This window comes from Lepidochelys kempii, chromosome 1 (genome assembly GCF_965140285.1).
Source record: "Lepidochelys kempii isolate rLepKem1 chromosome 1, rLepKem1.hap1, whole genome shotgun sequence".
Classification (NCBI taxonomy): Eukaryota; Metazoa; Chordata; order Testudines; family Cheloniidae; genus Lepidochelys; species Lepidochelys kempii.
The window spans coordinates 290,920,785-290,933,956 of record NC_136380.1 but is presented as its reverse complement, the minus strand read 5'-3'; the positions used below and the strand labels follow the sequence as shown (position 1 = coordinate 290,933,956).

The window sequence follows — 13,172 nt, the reverse complement described above, 5'->3', positions numbered from 1 at the left end:
TCCCTAGATTCCTTGTCCCACCTTTTCTCCCATTGCTGGGCTGCCTCTTGTAGTCTCTGTATTCAAATCAGGCAGCTTCGTCTACCACACTGACTGGACCCAGTAGGGAGTGAATTCTGAGAATGGGAGAGACAGTCTCCCTGTTTTTATGTCTAGCGTCTGGTCCCTCCACGGAGCACAGCAATCAGAGCTGTAATTGCAGGAAAAGTACTGCTCAGCCCTGGGCTGGAGCATGCTCAGTGTGTACAGAATCTTTGGATATTTTAGTTGTTAAACTCTAAGGGTTTGTTTACACTGCAGCTGCAGGTGTGATTTGCAGCTAATGTAGACAGACCCATGCTTGCTGTACTCTAGCTAGCTTGCTAAGAATAGAAGTGAGGATGCCACAGCACGGCTGCACAAGCGAGTATGTACCCAGCAGGACTGGGTAGGTTTCTGCAGCCTACCCTGAAACCTGCACCATGGCATCCTCAGTTCTCTTTTTAGCAAGCTAACTAGAGTACAGGTAGTGTGGGTATGTCTACATGAGGTGCAAATCACAGCTTTACTTAGCATATGAAAACTTCAATTTTTCAAAGGCTTATAACTTGGTGAGGTTTGAGCAGATTTCCACAGGGGCAGCAAAAGGCACATCCCTGATACGAAGGCCACCTCAATGCCAAATTTCTAATAGTTTGCTCCAAAGTATGGTGATGCAAGTGCTTTTCTAAATAAATAAAAAGGTCACCAGATTTTTTTAACACAGGCAGACAACATGTTTTTTCCCTATCATCATTCTTGGAAACTGCAGAATCATTTTGGCTGAATCTTTCTGAAACAATTCAGTCTTAGGCAGTCACCTGGCATTAAACTTCAACCCGAAGGGTTAACGTTTAGCAAAGTTATAAGCAATTGAAAACTGGGTCTTATAATAGGAAGTGGTTGGGAAATCTTAATAGGCCATGCTACCAGCCCTACCTATCATATTTGGTTATAACCCAGGTTTTCCAAGATGTTTCCATAGTCGTTGGAGAACTGGTGCTTGATGTGTTTGACTGTTTTTAAGGGGTACAGTTCAAAAACAGATTGAGGTGATTACACCAGACATTTCAGCTGTCTATACAATACAAGTAATGAGTAAAAAGCAGGAATGCTAGGAATGCAAGTAGTTTAAAACTTTTTTACGGTTCAGCGAAAATATGGAATGAAGGGGCAAGAGTCTGTTACTGAACTAATGTTTTGTTTGTTGTTTAGGGAAGCTTTTAAATTGATTGCTTCTCAAAGTTACACATAATTTTGGTGGATTTTTTTAACTTTCTAACTTTTGTTAGGACAGGGTAGACAATTGTATTAACTTCTTGTTTTCAGTTCTAGGAACAAAATAATTCCCAAAACATGTTCTTTGTTTGTTTAATACAAAAGTATGAACAGCCGTCATGTTTTTAACTGAATTACATTTTTATGGACAGATACGAGAATCTGATGCAGATCCACTTGGAAACAGAAATGGATGAAATTTCAGAGATACATACTAAACTATTGCTTGTAAGTGTCTAATATTGTAATAAGAAGTTCTCAAAATATTGAGTGTACCTGTACAAAAGTCCAAAGATGCAGTTTTGAAAGATGCTTTCTACAAGGAAAAACCTCTAGATTTTCTTAGCAGCTTTCCTCTTCTTCTGAGAGTTTCTTTGCATACGAAAATTGTGATGTTGTTATTTTCTAAAGAAAAATACAGCTGTGTTATCTGGTACTCTACCAACTGGAAAGCTCTATAAACCAGCATTTTGGGAGGGTGTATGGGGCGTGGGCTGTGGGAGAGAGTTTGGGCGTGGGAGAGGGCTCAGGACAGGGGGTTGGGGAGGGGTTTTGGGGTGCCGGATTTGGGTAGCGTTCAGCTCGGGCGACTTCCCGCAAGTGGCAACATGTCCCTGCTGCTCCTCTGCACTTCCGCCTAGGAGCTGCAGGGATATGTTGGCGCTTGTGAGGAGCTGCCCGAGGTGAGCTCTGCCCAGATCTGGCACCCCAAAACCTCTCCCATGCACATTCGAATAGAAAGAGCAATGTGTCCACTGAAGGAGTCATCCCAGATATCAGACACTCAAAAAAAATATCCTTAGCACCAAGCTTTAAAAAATCTAAATGTGCTTATTTTGCATTTCATTTGGAAGGATCCCAAAGTTCTTCACGTATTTTGTAAAATGTGTATGAATCATGTCACTACCATGTCCTTTGAAATCTACAGTTTTAAATTAAAAAAGGAAATTTTAAAATACTAAATAATGGAGAATTTAATATTTGTCTGAGGATAGTATTATAGCAAAGTTGTTCCTATTCTATAGGCTATGTAAATAGGAGAGTGAAAAACTATAGTTTTAATTGTCAGATACAAAACAGACCAGGAATATTCTTGTGGGATCTAGAGAAAGTGAAGCTTTGAGCCTCTCACAGAAAGAGCTAGTATGGCATATAATCATATCTAGTACCCTACTGGATTTTAGCTGTCCCTGTGCCCACCCTAACTCCCCTTTGTGGCTCATCTTGGGGATGGCGATTACATCTCTGCCATGCCAGGAATCTCATACTCAGGGTGATATAATGATGGTGTCTCTGATGGGCTCTTTGTTGATTCTCTGCTACTACTGGGCTCTTGAACCTAGTTGTCATGAAATAAAAACAGAATTTATTAGCAAATTACAGAAACAGAGAATATTAAAATAAAATGGTAGGCACATAATACATTCATCTGGGCAAATACCATGGAAAGGTGGGGGGTTTTTAGGTAGGTCGTGTGGTTAGAAAGTTATTTTTTATGACATTTGTAGAGTTCCATGATTTATGTTTCTCAGTGACTTCAGATCCTCCTCTGTTTAAAAGTGTGTGTGTGTGTGTGTACATATATAATATTTAGCTGCCAGCTCATGCAGACTCAACCTGGAATTTGAAAGTCAGTCTGAGTTCTTTCTGGACTGCCCTCCAACAAAATAAAGATCATGCAATAAGAATTCAGTTAATAGTTTTTTGATATGCAAGCCAAAACAAAAGTCAGCTTGCTGTCTTCAAGTGCTATTGTTTCTGTAGTGTTAACAGTGTGAATAAAAAACATGAAATGCATTGGGAGATCTAGAGGAAGACTATCTTACTGTATTTTTCTTGTCTTTTGCAATGTGTTGGTTGCAGCATTTGTATGGTTGAAGGTTGGTGTTAAGAGACTTCATGGAGAAAGAGTTTGATGCACTGAAGCAGGGAGGAAGTTCCAGGATTGGGCAGTATAGGAAAAAAAGCATGAAGATAGGTGAAAGAGAGAGACAAAGAGAAGATACTGCTTATTGAGAAAATAAATGTTAATCGGCAGAAATATTAACTCCAAAGAAGATACTTTTCCTAATAATGCCATATTTGTATGTTCTTAAAGTGAACATTTGAGCTGCTAAATACTTCATAAGTTGTCTAGGCATATTCCTATAGTTGGAGACAATTAGTGAAGTGAGGACTAGGTGGTGGTGGTGGTGGTGGTATTATTTATTATCACTATAATAAAGTGAAAATGCACTGAATCCCATCTCAAGTGCAAGATCATTTGTGATTTTTGGCAATAGTAGTGGTGAAACTGTTGTTCTTAAGCAGCTTTCTAGCTCTCGGGGAACAATAGAGCCCAGTCTTCATGACATTGAAGATAAACTGTCTCCTGGTGGATTGCTGAGTGATACCTGGGCAAATCAGGAAGGCACACATCCCAGAGACAGAAAGTAAGTGACAACTTCACATTCATTACTTAAACATATTCTCATTTCTGTACTGACCTACGTTCATTATAATTAACCTTTTGTTTCCACCCACCCCCTTCTAGTCCAGAAAAGCTACAAGTATTGCTGAGTTCTATCACAGATATTTATTATCAGTTCAAGAAAGACAAAGCAGAACGTAGTAAGTAATTCTATTTTTAGTATACATTAAGAATAATTAAAAGTATAAAGGACAAGTCAGCCTTAAGTCTGTTCAGATATTTTTAGTAGTGATGGGGAGAAATGGCCAACCACAGTGAATATGTCCTGAGTGCTCTGTAGGACAACAGTTAGGAAAATAATCTGAGGGAACAAGTGAACCACAACTTTGGTTTTATAAATTTAAACATCTGCATTGAAAAAAATAAATGTCCATGCTTGCTACCTAATGCTTACTCAGACAGGGATAAAACAATTCTGTAGGATGATGGCTAAATTTAATAGAATTAAATCAGTAATATCTTTGATTTCCTCTGATACTAGGACTTCCTTATAATGAGGAACAAATCCACAAATTTGACAAGTAAGTGTTAAAATTACATTTAAAAAATATCACTTGTGCTAAGGTCCCTGACAAATCTTTGGCAGTTACCTTTCCTGCTGGTTCCTCTTCGATATAGATTATAAGCTCTTTCAAACAGCAACTTTCTTTCAATTTCTGTCAAGCACGATGACAGATTTTATGCATATTTGTTAATCATAATTATCTGCTTTCTAGAGATGGGGTAACTTTATATACCTTGAAGTGTGGATGTTAATTAACTAATTGGTCTTTGACTGAGGGCATATATGGGTTTGAGTGCATGTGTATGTAAAATATCTTGTACCCAGTAGACATTTTGTAATTCCTGCCTCCTTTCCAATTTGCTACTTTTAAGGAATGTCTATAGTTGATTTCTCTCCCTAAAGTGTTCTGCCTTTGCTACTACTAGTGGAGCTCCAGTGTTTTCCCTGTGGGGTCTCCAAGTGTCACTTGGGATCCTGAGCACATCTCTTTTTACTCCATACACTCCCAAAAGGAAATTGCTAGAGGATGGCATAAAGTATTGCTTTCTGTTCTGCGATTGCAGTAATTTCAGCGGTGGTGGTCTGAGAACTCAGCTCCTAGATCTTGGGTCTTTTTGGTGGCAGCAGAATTACTGGCTGGCCACTCCAGTCTTAATTGTAGCACTTTATCACTGGGTAGGCAAGTGAGCAGTGTGCATTTCAGCTGTTTCCTGGGTGGATGCCGGTTGTGTGATATTAATGAGAAAACAGGTACTTTGTCCATATATAAACCATACAGGTAAGATTACCAACTAGCCATCATTCAAGACTTTGTTCTGTAAAAACCTAAACGCTGACATGGGAGTTGTAGTCTTCCAAAATTTCACATTCCATGATTCCACTTCCTAGTTCACACACACAAGCATGGTTAGTGCTGAGACCACTGCCTATCAAGCTGACCAATATTGTCTATGTCCTCCTTCTTTGCTCATCTGTATCCACCTCTTGTCTTACACTTAGACTGTAAGCTTAATGGGGTATGGGTCTGCCTTTTTGTTCGGTTAGTACAGTGCCTAGCACAGTGGAGTCATGGTCCATGACTGATGCTGCTAGGCACTATGGTAATACAAATAATGAATTATAATAAGAAGTTCCTCTGTCCTTTCTATCCATCATTTCCTTTCCTTAAATATAATCAAGGTTTCAAATTTCAAATGGAAAAAGTAGTATGAGTGCATAGTTTGTAAATAATAGTTACAGCTAGCCAAATTTTTGCCTCAAATGGGACATTTGAAAGTGGAACATCTTGGAAATTAATTTTGAAATATAACCTGGCAGTTCATCCAGTATAAACACATTATGGTAGCACACAAAATAAGTTGGATAAAGGTTTTTTAGACATTTTAAATCTTCATATATACCTCGTATGCCTCAAAACTTTAAAAAAATCATTTGGGGAATGAAGGTCCTGCAAGTGATATAACAATATTCAGTTGATTATTTCTGTATTGCAGGCAGAAGCTGAATTTACATGCCACAAAAGCCATCTCTCTGTTCAAAGATGAATGTGTCAGCAAGTATGAGACATTTTTGGACAAGGCAGAGGACTGGTTGAGGCAAGAGACTGATTCATTAGAGTTCAACATTGTGACAGCACCATGATTTTGCTGATTGCCTTTTTAAAATACTTTTTTTTTTTTGCTTCCAGAAAGATGCTTCATTTAAGGAAACAGTTACTGACGATCACCAGACAGTGTTTTGATATTGAAGAAGAGGTATCCAAATACCAGGACTATATAAATGAGGTATACTGGTCCTAAATTATGTCCAGTTTTTAGACTGAGTGAGCAAAGGATTCTATTCCATTTCCCTCAACAGGATAGTTTACCAAGTTCCACTTACATCTGTGCAAACCTACTGAGAGTAATAGGGCTGCACAGATGTAATAGTTTGGCCTGTAGAAGCTGTATTGCTAGTGATGTGTGAGCTGGATAGAACGCCACCTGATTCAGAGTCCAGACTGAGTTTACAGGATCAGCAGTTTAAAAAAAAACAACTGAGCAACTTCAGATGTTTTTCAGTGATTCCATCTCAATCTTTTCTATGTGGCTCCCATCACCATAATCTCTGAGCATCCTGAACATTAATAAATTTATCTTCATACATTCTTCTGAGGTTGAGACGTATTATCCCCATTTTATAGACAGGGAATTGAGGCGCAGAGACTAGCTTAAGCTCTCTTTCACTCTGTGGCAGAGTTAAACCAGGATTCTTGTGTCCCAGTCTTGTGCCTGAGCATCAGAACAATGAAACCCCGCAGTGTCATTTTTACAGTCATTCTTCACAGTAAAACCACATTTTAGGAACAATATACAATTGGAAGAAACTTAAAATCTCTGCCATGAGGCCAGAATTATTGAATTTTTTAGCACTCGGACAGTTGCCATTTGGAGCGCAGATCTATTCAGAGCCACCAGAATCAGTTCAAAACCAGGTTCCTGGGGAAAAATCAGAGGCATGAAAGTGTATATCTTGCTTTCTTCTGCAGAGTCTAACCATTCATTAAAGATGTGTCAAACGTTTAAGACATTCAGACATGATATGTATTAGTCTTCATTATACAGTGTCCCCAAATACAGAAAGAAGTCTGAGGGCAAATAAACATATTTTAGTACAACAAAATTACTTTTTAAAAAAAACACAAGTGTAAAAAGGGGGGGGAATCCAGCTGATCTCCCTGAGCAAAAGTCTGAGAGGAGCAGGGTCATTACTATATTTATTAATAATGTTACTTGTGCCTAGGAGCCCCAGTCATGGATAAGATCCCTTTTATGCTAGGTACTGGACAAACATACAACAGGGAGATTGTCTCTGTTCTTGAGAGCTTACAAAGAGTAAGATGAGAGAATGCAACAGACAGACAGGAGAGAGCATGAGTCAATACTACTCAGCATGATAGGCAGCGCACAGCTGCCTAACCATAGTCATGGCTTTTGTAGGGGAATATTTCAAGGAGGGATTTGAAGATGGACATTGAAATGCACATGGCAGTTTGTTGGCCTGTGATCATGTTACTTACTTACCTTATTTATTTATTGCAGTTACAAGAAACTCTGCGACAGAAAACGTTTGCAGCTTCCACTGGGATCAAACATACAATGAATCCAATCTATCCAAGTTCAAACACTTTAGTGGAAATGACTCTTGGGTAAGAATTAGGTGGATAATTGTAATACTTTCATGTGCTTTCTATAGAGGAATTAGAGAAAATTTGTGTTTTTATTGTTGACTTAACTTGCCTTTCCATTTTTAAAGCAGTTAAGTGGCTACGGCCTAAAGGTCAGGCATTTTCTGTCGGTTACAAAAACAAACTGGTATTTCTGAATGCTGATGTACTTATGGACATGAGGGAAAAATCATACCATTCACTGTTTTCATTTATTACTTTTGTCAGATTTTGTTCTCAAGTCAACTTAATATGCTTCTCCTTTATTTTGTACACAATTGCAAGTTACTGGAAACTTCATTGTGATGAGTCACTCTAATGTTTGGGCATCTTCAGAATATTTTTTCTTCCAATTTTATTATTAAACTGTTTCTATTATACCATTTTGACACATTTATTTCATAATGAATGTAACATTAAAACTGGCATGCAATGGATAAAACTGTTTATAATCGCTGAAGACCTTTCTTTTGCTTTTTGTTATACAGTATGAAGAAACTGAAGGAGGAAATGGAAGGTGTTGTTAAAGAACTAGCTGAGAATAACCACATTTTAGAAAGGCAAATAGTAATTTTTACTTTTTGGTGTGGGGTGTTATAATTTGGTATGGAAGTTAATGGATGCAGGGAGCTAGAAAATGGGCAATTTTATCTCTTGGACAGCTGTAGTATAGACACCTGTTTCCAAATTGTTGCTCTGAGACATGTTTCAAGCTGATATGGCCACAGTTGTTGTCTTTATTTGAAAACAATGCTATTTGTTCCATTACTGTGGAAGTTAATTTGTGATGCAGGTAAAAGCACCAAGAGAGCTGAAATTACCTAGGGTCACTTAGTGGAAATAACTGTTGCTCAGAGTGGTGAATGCTGGATTTACACGGTATTTCTTGCAGTGATCCACAGGCTCGCATCTAACCTTTTTTAATTTTCAGATATCACTTTAAGTTTAATAACTATGGAATGATACCAATCTGTATTAGTCATTCTGCAGTTTTAGCATTAGCTGTAATGAAATAGCACTGAGAAAACAAGTCAATCATACTTTTTATAACCATTCTGAAACAATGCTTTCTTTAATGGCACTGAAAATGATTCTGTTCTGTCTATGCTAGCAGTCAAATCATTTTCATTCACTGGTTCAGGGGTATCCATTGCAGATGGCAGCTATTAGTAATGGGTCCATTTCCTACACAGGTGTTACGATCTGCCTAAGGCCTCCTAGTGAGTTTGTGAGTCAGTGGTAGTACTGGGCTAAGAACTCACTTGTTCCTGGTTCTCGGTCCTGTGCTTAGATCATTCAGTGACCTGTTGTATACACGCTCTTCATGTGTCTCCAAGAATACTATTTTAAGAAATAAATGTGTGTTGGGGTGTGGCAAGAGGGGGGGAAGAACATAATTAAGTTATAGTTAAATGAACTCAAAAAAGAAACACATTAATTTTATTCTAGAGTAAGCGTTAATTTATTGTGTATTAAATCAAGTTTAATCAGCTAAGAATAAAATGTTTCTTTCACTTTAGATTTGGTGCTTTGACTGTGGATGGTGGCCTGCGGAATGTAGACTGTATCTAGTCAACAAAGGACCATGAAAAGACTGTTCATTTTTCACAGAAAAAAAATGCTATAAGGGGCATTTAAATGCAGAAAAAGCATTCTGTACAGCAATTTTTTTCTGCAACTCTAGTATTTAACAAAATTATGTAAATATGTATATACTGTAAATATAACAATTATATCAGTTTTTTGTTAATGTTAAAATAGAATTACTGTTAAATTTTCTGACCTGGTTATAAATTTTATCCCTTTAAGGAACTATGGCAAAGGATTACGGCAATAATGCTAAATAGACATTCATTGAATGTTGACTTTTGGGTCATGATTTACTTTTGTTTCTTGAAAGAGAATTTGTGGCTTGAACTAGCTTGCATTCAGAGAAGTTATTAATAGTTTTTAAAACAGTGGTCCCGAAACTGTAGGGCAGACCCCCTTAGGGGCGTGTGGAAGAATGTTTTGGGGGCACACAGCAGGGCCCAGGTCAGTCCCCACAGGGGATGGAGTGGGAGTACCATCCAGCTGTGCAGTAATGCGGGAGGGGGGCATAGACAGATTCCATTACTGGTAAGGGGGGAGTTGCGACAGGAAAAGTCTGGGCACCACTGTTTTAAAGGGCGCTTGGGCTTCCCTTAATACCAGTGTGTTATTTCAGAACCTAGTCAATGACTCATGATCAACTACAGTACTTGAATGAAGACCATTTGATCTTGTCTTTGCATCTGTAATTCAACGTGAACAGCATGCATCTAGGACAAAGAGAGGAGATAAGTTTCTTCCCCTTTGTCTACCAAGTTAATAGTCCACTTGTGTGTGAGAAAATAAATTCACAAGGTTTTTAGTCCTGTCCATGTTGGGTGCCATGTTCTCCATGATAATCATTTGGCTAAGTATTATGGGAGTTTAGTGTTGGAGTCCATAAATCACTTTGTCTTGCTTCAGTGCTAGTTTAACATCAGCAAAATAACTATTTTTTAAAAATGTAATTCTCAGAAAGGGACCAAAACCAACAAAGTACAGTGTCACAGCTTATGACTAATAAGATGTTAAACTTGGGAGGGAAAACCTAGTAATACTTTCTTACATCTGTGGTGCCCCATACTGAAGGCTTCTGGCATCTAACAAAAATTATTTGAAACCAAAAGCAGCTACTAAACAGAAAAGTTAGCACATTCAAAACCAGTAACTGCACGCAGCCCAACCCCAAATACAAAGTTAATACTACACCCTGCTCCTCCAACACTGCACAACTCAGCCCAAAACATGGAGAAGAAAACTGTCTCCTCCAAAACCTATGAAATTAAAAAGGAAGCAAATATCCTGAGTTTTGCCACTGATGTAGTCTGCTACATATTGTTGAGGAAGAGCATTCAAGGATCATGGGCCTTCTGGAGCAAAGGCCTCATTCTTTCTCTTTTGAGACAATGCCATGGATGGCCAACAGTTCCATCTCTGCCATTCCTGTTTGCAATAAGGCATGTAAGGTAACATGTAGTTTCTGAGATAGATTAGTCCTAGATTATTTCATGCTTTTTATAAACACAGTAAAACCCTGAAGCATGCAACCAAATAAAAAGCAGCCAGTAACAGGTACACATGTGTAAGACTCAGTTTTGTGATGTTTATTCCCCTGTCTTTCTGCCCCCATCTCAGTACAGGAATAAAAATTTCAAAACATTAAAATGTATTTTATACTTAAAATAGAAATTATGAAGTTGGTGTTTCTGGTTGGTTGCTCCAGTCTTAAAGTAATATATACACTGCTTTACAGTCTCTAATACTGGGTTGCTTTCATTGCCTGTTCAAATATCATTTACCCCTACGTACGGTAAAAGATGCTCCTCAGCTTGCAAACTTTTTGGAAAAAATTGCTCTGCAAAATCGGTGCAACAATTTTGTTGCCCAAAAAAGAGAGAAAAAAAATCCATTTTTTCTGGGTTAGCCATGTCATTTAAAAGTGTTTACTTCAAAGTGTTTAAGTTATGGGAATATTTTAGAGCCTGATTGTGTTAGCATGCACATGAATGACTTCATGTCGGTAATCCTGCTGAATGTTAGTAAACTTTATGTGCATAGATGTTTGAAGAATCAGGTTCTTAAATTGTACATAAATGTATATTGGAATAACAGATTATTTCTATGTCTATGTTATTTTGTTCATTATTTTAAGGAATTTTAACTTTGTAAAACAAATTATATTGGTTGAAAGATTGAATTTTCAGAGAAAAGACAATTGTAAGAGGAATAGAGGAGTCTTATTTCTCTTACATAGAAGCAGTCTGAATGGGGAGAGTTAATCGTTGTAAACATAGTTTGTATGCCACAGTGTACAGTCGCTTACTATTTTCACAAGGATGAAAATGTTTAATGTTTTTTTTTTCTATCATGTTGCTTCATAACATGTTCATTTTAAAACACTGCTGGTTTTAGTCTTGTAAATCCACCAATAATGTATAAAGGCTTGTTAAAATTGTTTTGAAAAAGTAATGTGTTACAAACTGGCTAATGGACTTGAAGTAATCAGTTAAGCATATTACTGATTACTTTCTTATGAAACATCCCTTATTGGCTTTAGTCCTTGATGCGTGGTGTGTGGTGTACCATGAGATTGGCTGCGTTCATATCAACTGTCATCATATTGTCAATCCTTAATATGGAAAGTATAGGTTTGCTAAGACAATTGACAGTATTATAGGGTTTTTTTCCCCCTCTGAAACTGAATTACTACTTTAGAGTTATAGTGTTAAGTAACTGATTAAAGTAATACATTAGCAAGCCCGTCTACATATTAATTGTAAAATTGCATGAGTGAATGACTTATATACATAAATACAATATCAACCATTTATTCTAAGGCGTGTCTTTAATTTCCAGGCTTCTTTTCATCATTTATTTTCATTTTGTTTTGTAAAAATTGGCTTATAATTTTCATGATATACCACTATTTCCCCTTAAACGCAAATGAAATATAAGGAATAAAATTACAAGTTTCAAACCATTATTTAGATTGCAGTAGCAGCAAAAATGTGCTCAGTACTGTCCTAATACAGAAAAGAGCGTTTCTGTCCTGCGCAATAATGGAAGCACTAGCATAGACTAGGTGCCAGCAGCAACAAACTTTTTCACCACTGTATTGTTTAAACTTGTTCTGAGCAGTGTGGGTGTGCACATGTTGTGTCCCCTCAGTGCTCATCCTACTGATACCTTTTCTGCAGAGGAGCTCCCACTGAATCTTGCTAATTCCGTAGCAGAAGTTTTAAGAAAAAGGTCACTGTAGACACAGTATGTGGGACTTCATAAAATACCTACAGGGTATAATGCTACAGCATGGATTACAAAAGGCGGCAGGAGACACTTCACTCATAAACATTTTAAAAAGTTGAACAAGCCTTGAAAGGGAGTAAAAGTGAAACAAGGAACAAACAAGCTAGACAAACTGGTTTGGGTAAAATTAGAACCAGTCTCTAGCCAATTCTGAAACAGCTCGCTCTTTCATTTAAGTTTGACTGCTAAGTATTCCAATACATAATTTTCATGCATGTTTCCTACCTCTCACTTTCTGATTTTGATTATTTTTGATGGATGTATTAACTGTAATAGTTCCAAAAAAGACTAATCTCCAACCAACCAACCTGAGACTAATCGTTTAATTGAAGCAGAGAGGAAAGGTATCAACCCTTAGCCCTAGTGCTTTCCAAAAAGCATTATTGTATACAGAGGAGACTAGGGTAACAGAGGAGACTAGGGTCTGGTCTATGCAAAAAGGTTTACCACCACAGCTGTGCTGGTTAGGAGTGTGAAAAAATCACAACCTAACGAACATTGCTATGTGGGCAAAAGCCCTAGTGTAGATGCAGTTCTACCAGCAAAAAAATCCCTTTACCTATATAGCTTATTTCATGCATGGAACTCTTGCCCGTATAAGCTATATTTCCACTTCAAGAATTTGCCAGAGTAGCTATACTAGCAAAAAATCTAGTTTCAACAAGATCTAAGCATGCATGGAAGAACCTCTGCAGTACTGTAGCAAGGTCATGTAGCAACTGCTTTAGTTAAGGTTACAAAAGTTACTGTAAACCTCCTTTTTCAGTCATTCAAACTTTCTAAAAGCTTTGCGTCTTGAACTGAAGTTTTTCATGTTTAGT

General features: G+C 37.6%; 1 protein-coding gene across 3 annotated transcripts in view; it reads left to right on the top strand.

The window, feature by feature from the left end:
- The window catches only part of TBK1 (TANK binding kinase 1), a 55,839-nt gene extending 43,958 nt beyond the window's left edge, over window positions 1–11,881 (top strand). For 2 of the 3 annotated variants that reach the window (XM_073327889.2, XM_073327888.2), the window contains 9 exons: window positions 1,449–1,524; window positions 3,604–3,728; window positions 3,830–3,906; window positions 4,248–4,287; window positions 5,765–5,866; window positions 5,959–6,055; window positions 7,352–7,458; window positions 7,965–8,036; window positions 8,997–11,881. In XM_073327889.2, the coding sequence (XP_073183990.1) occupies window positions 1,449–1,524; window positions 3,604–3,728; window positions 3,830–3,906; window positions 4,248–4,287; window positions 5,765–5,866; window positions 5,959–6,055; window positions 7,352–7,458; window positions 7,965–8,036; window positions 8,997–9,048 (748 nt within the window). In that variant the 3' untranslated portion in view covers window positions 9,049–11,881. The remainder of the gene's footprint in view (window positions 1–1,448; window positions 1,525–3,603; window positions 3,729–3,829; window positions 3,907–4,247; window positions 4,288–5,764; window positions 5,867–5,958; window positions 6,056–7,351; window positions 7,459–7,964; window positions 8,037–8,996) is intronic. The other variant, XM_078851130.1, reaches the window with a different exon arrangement.
- Window positions 11,882–13,172: the final 1,291 nt, after the last annotated feature.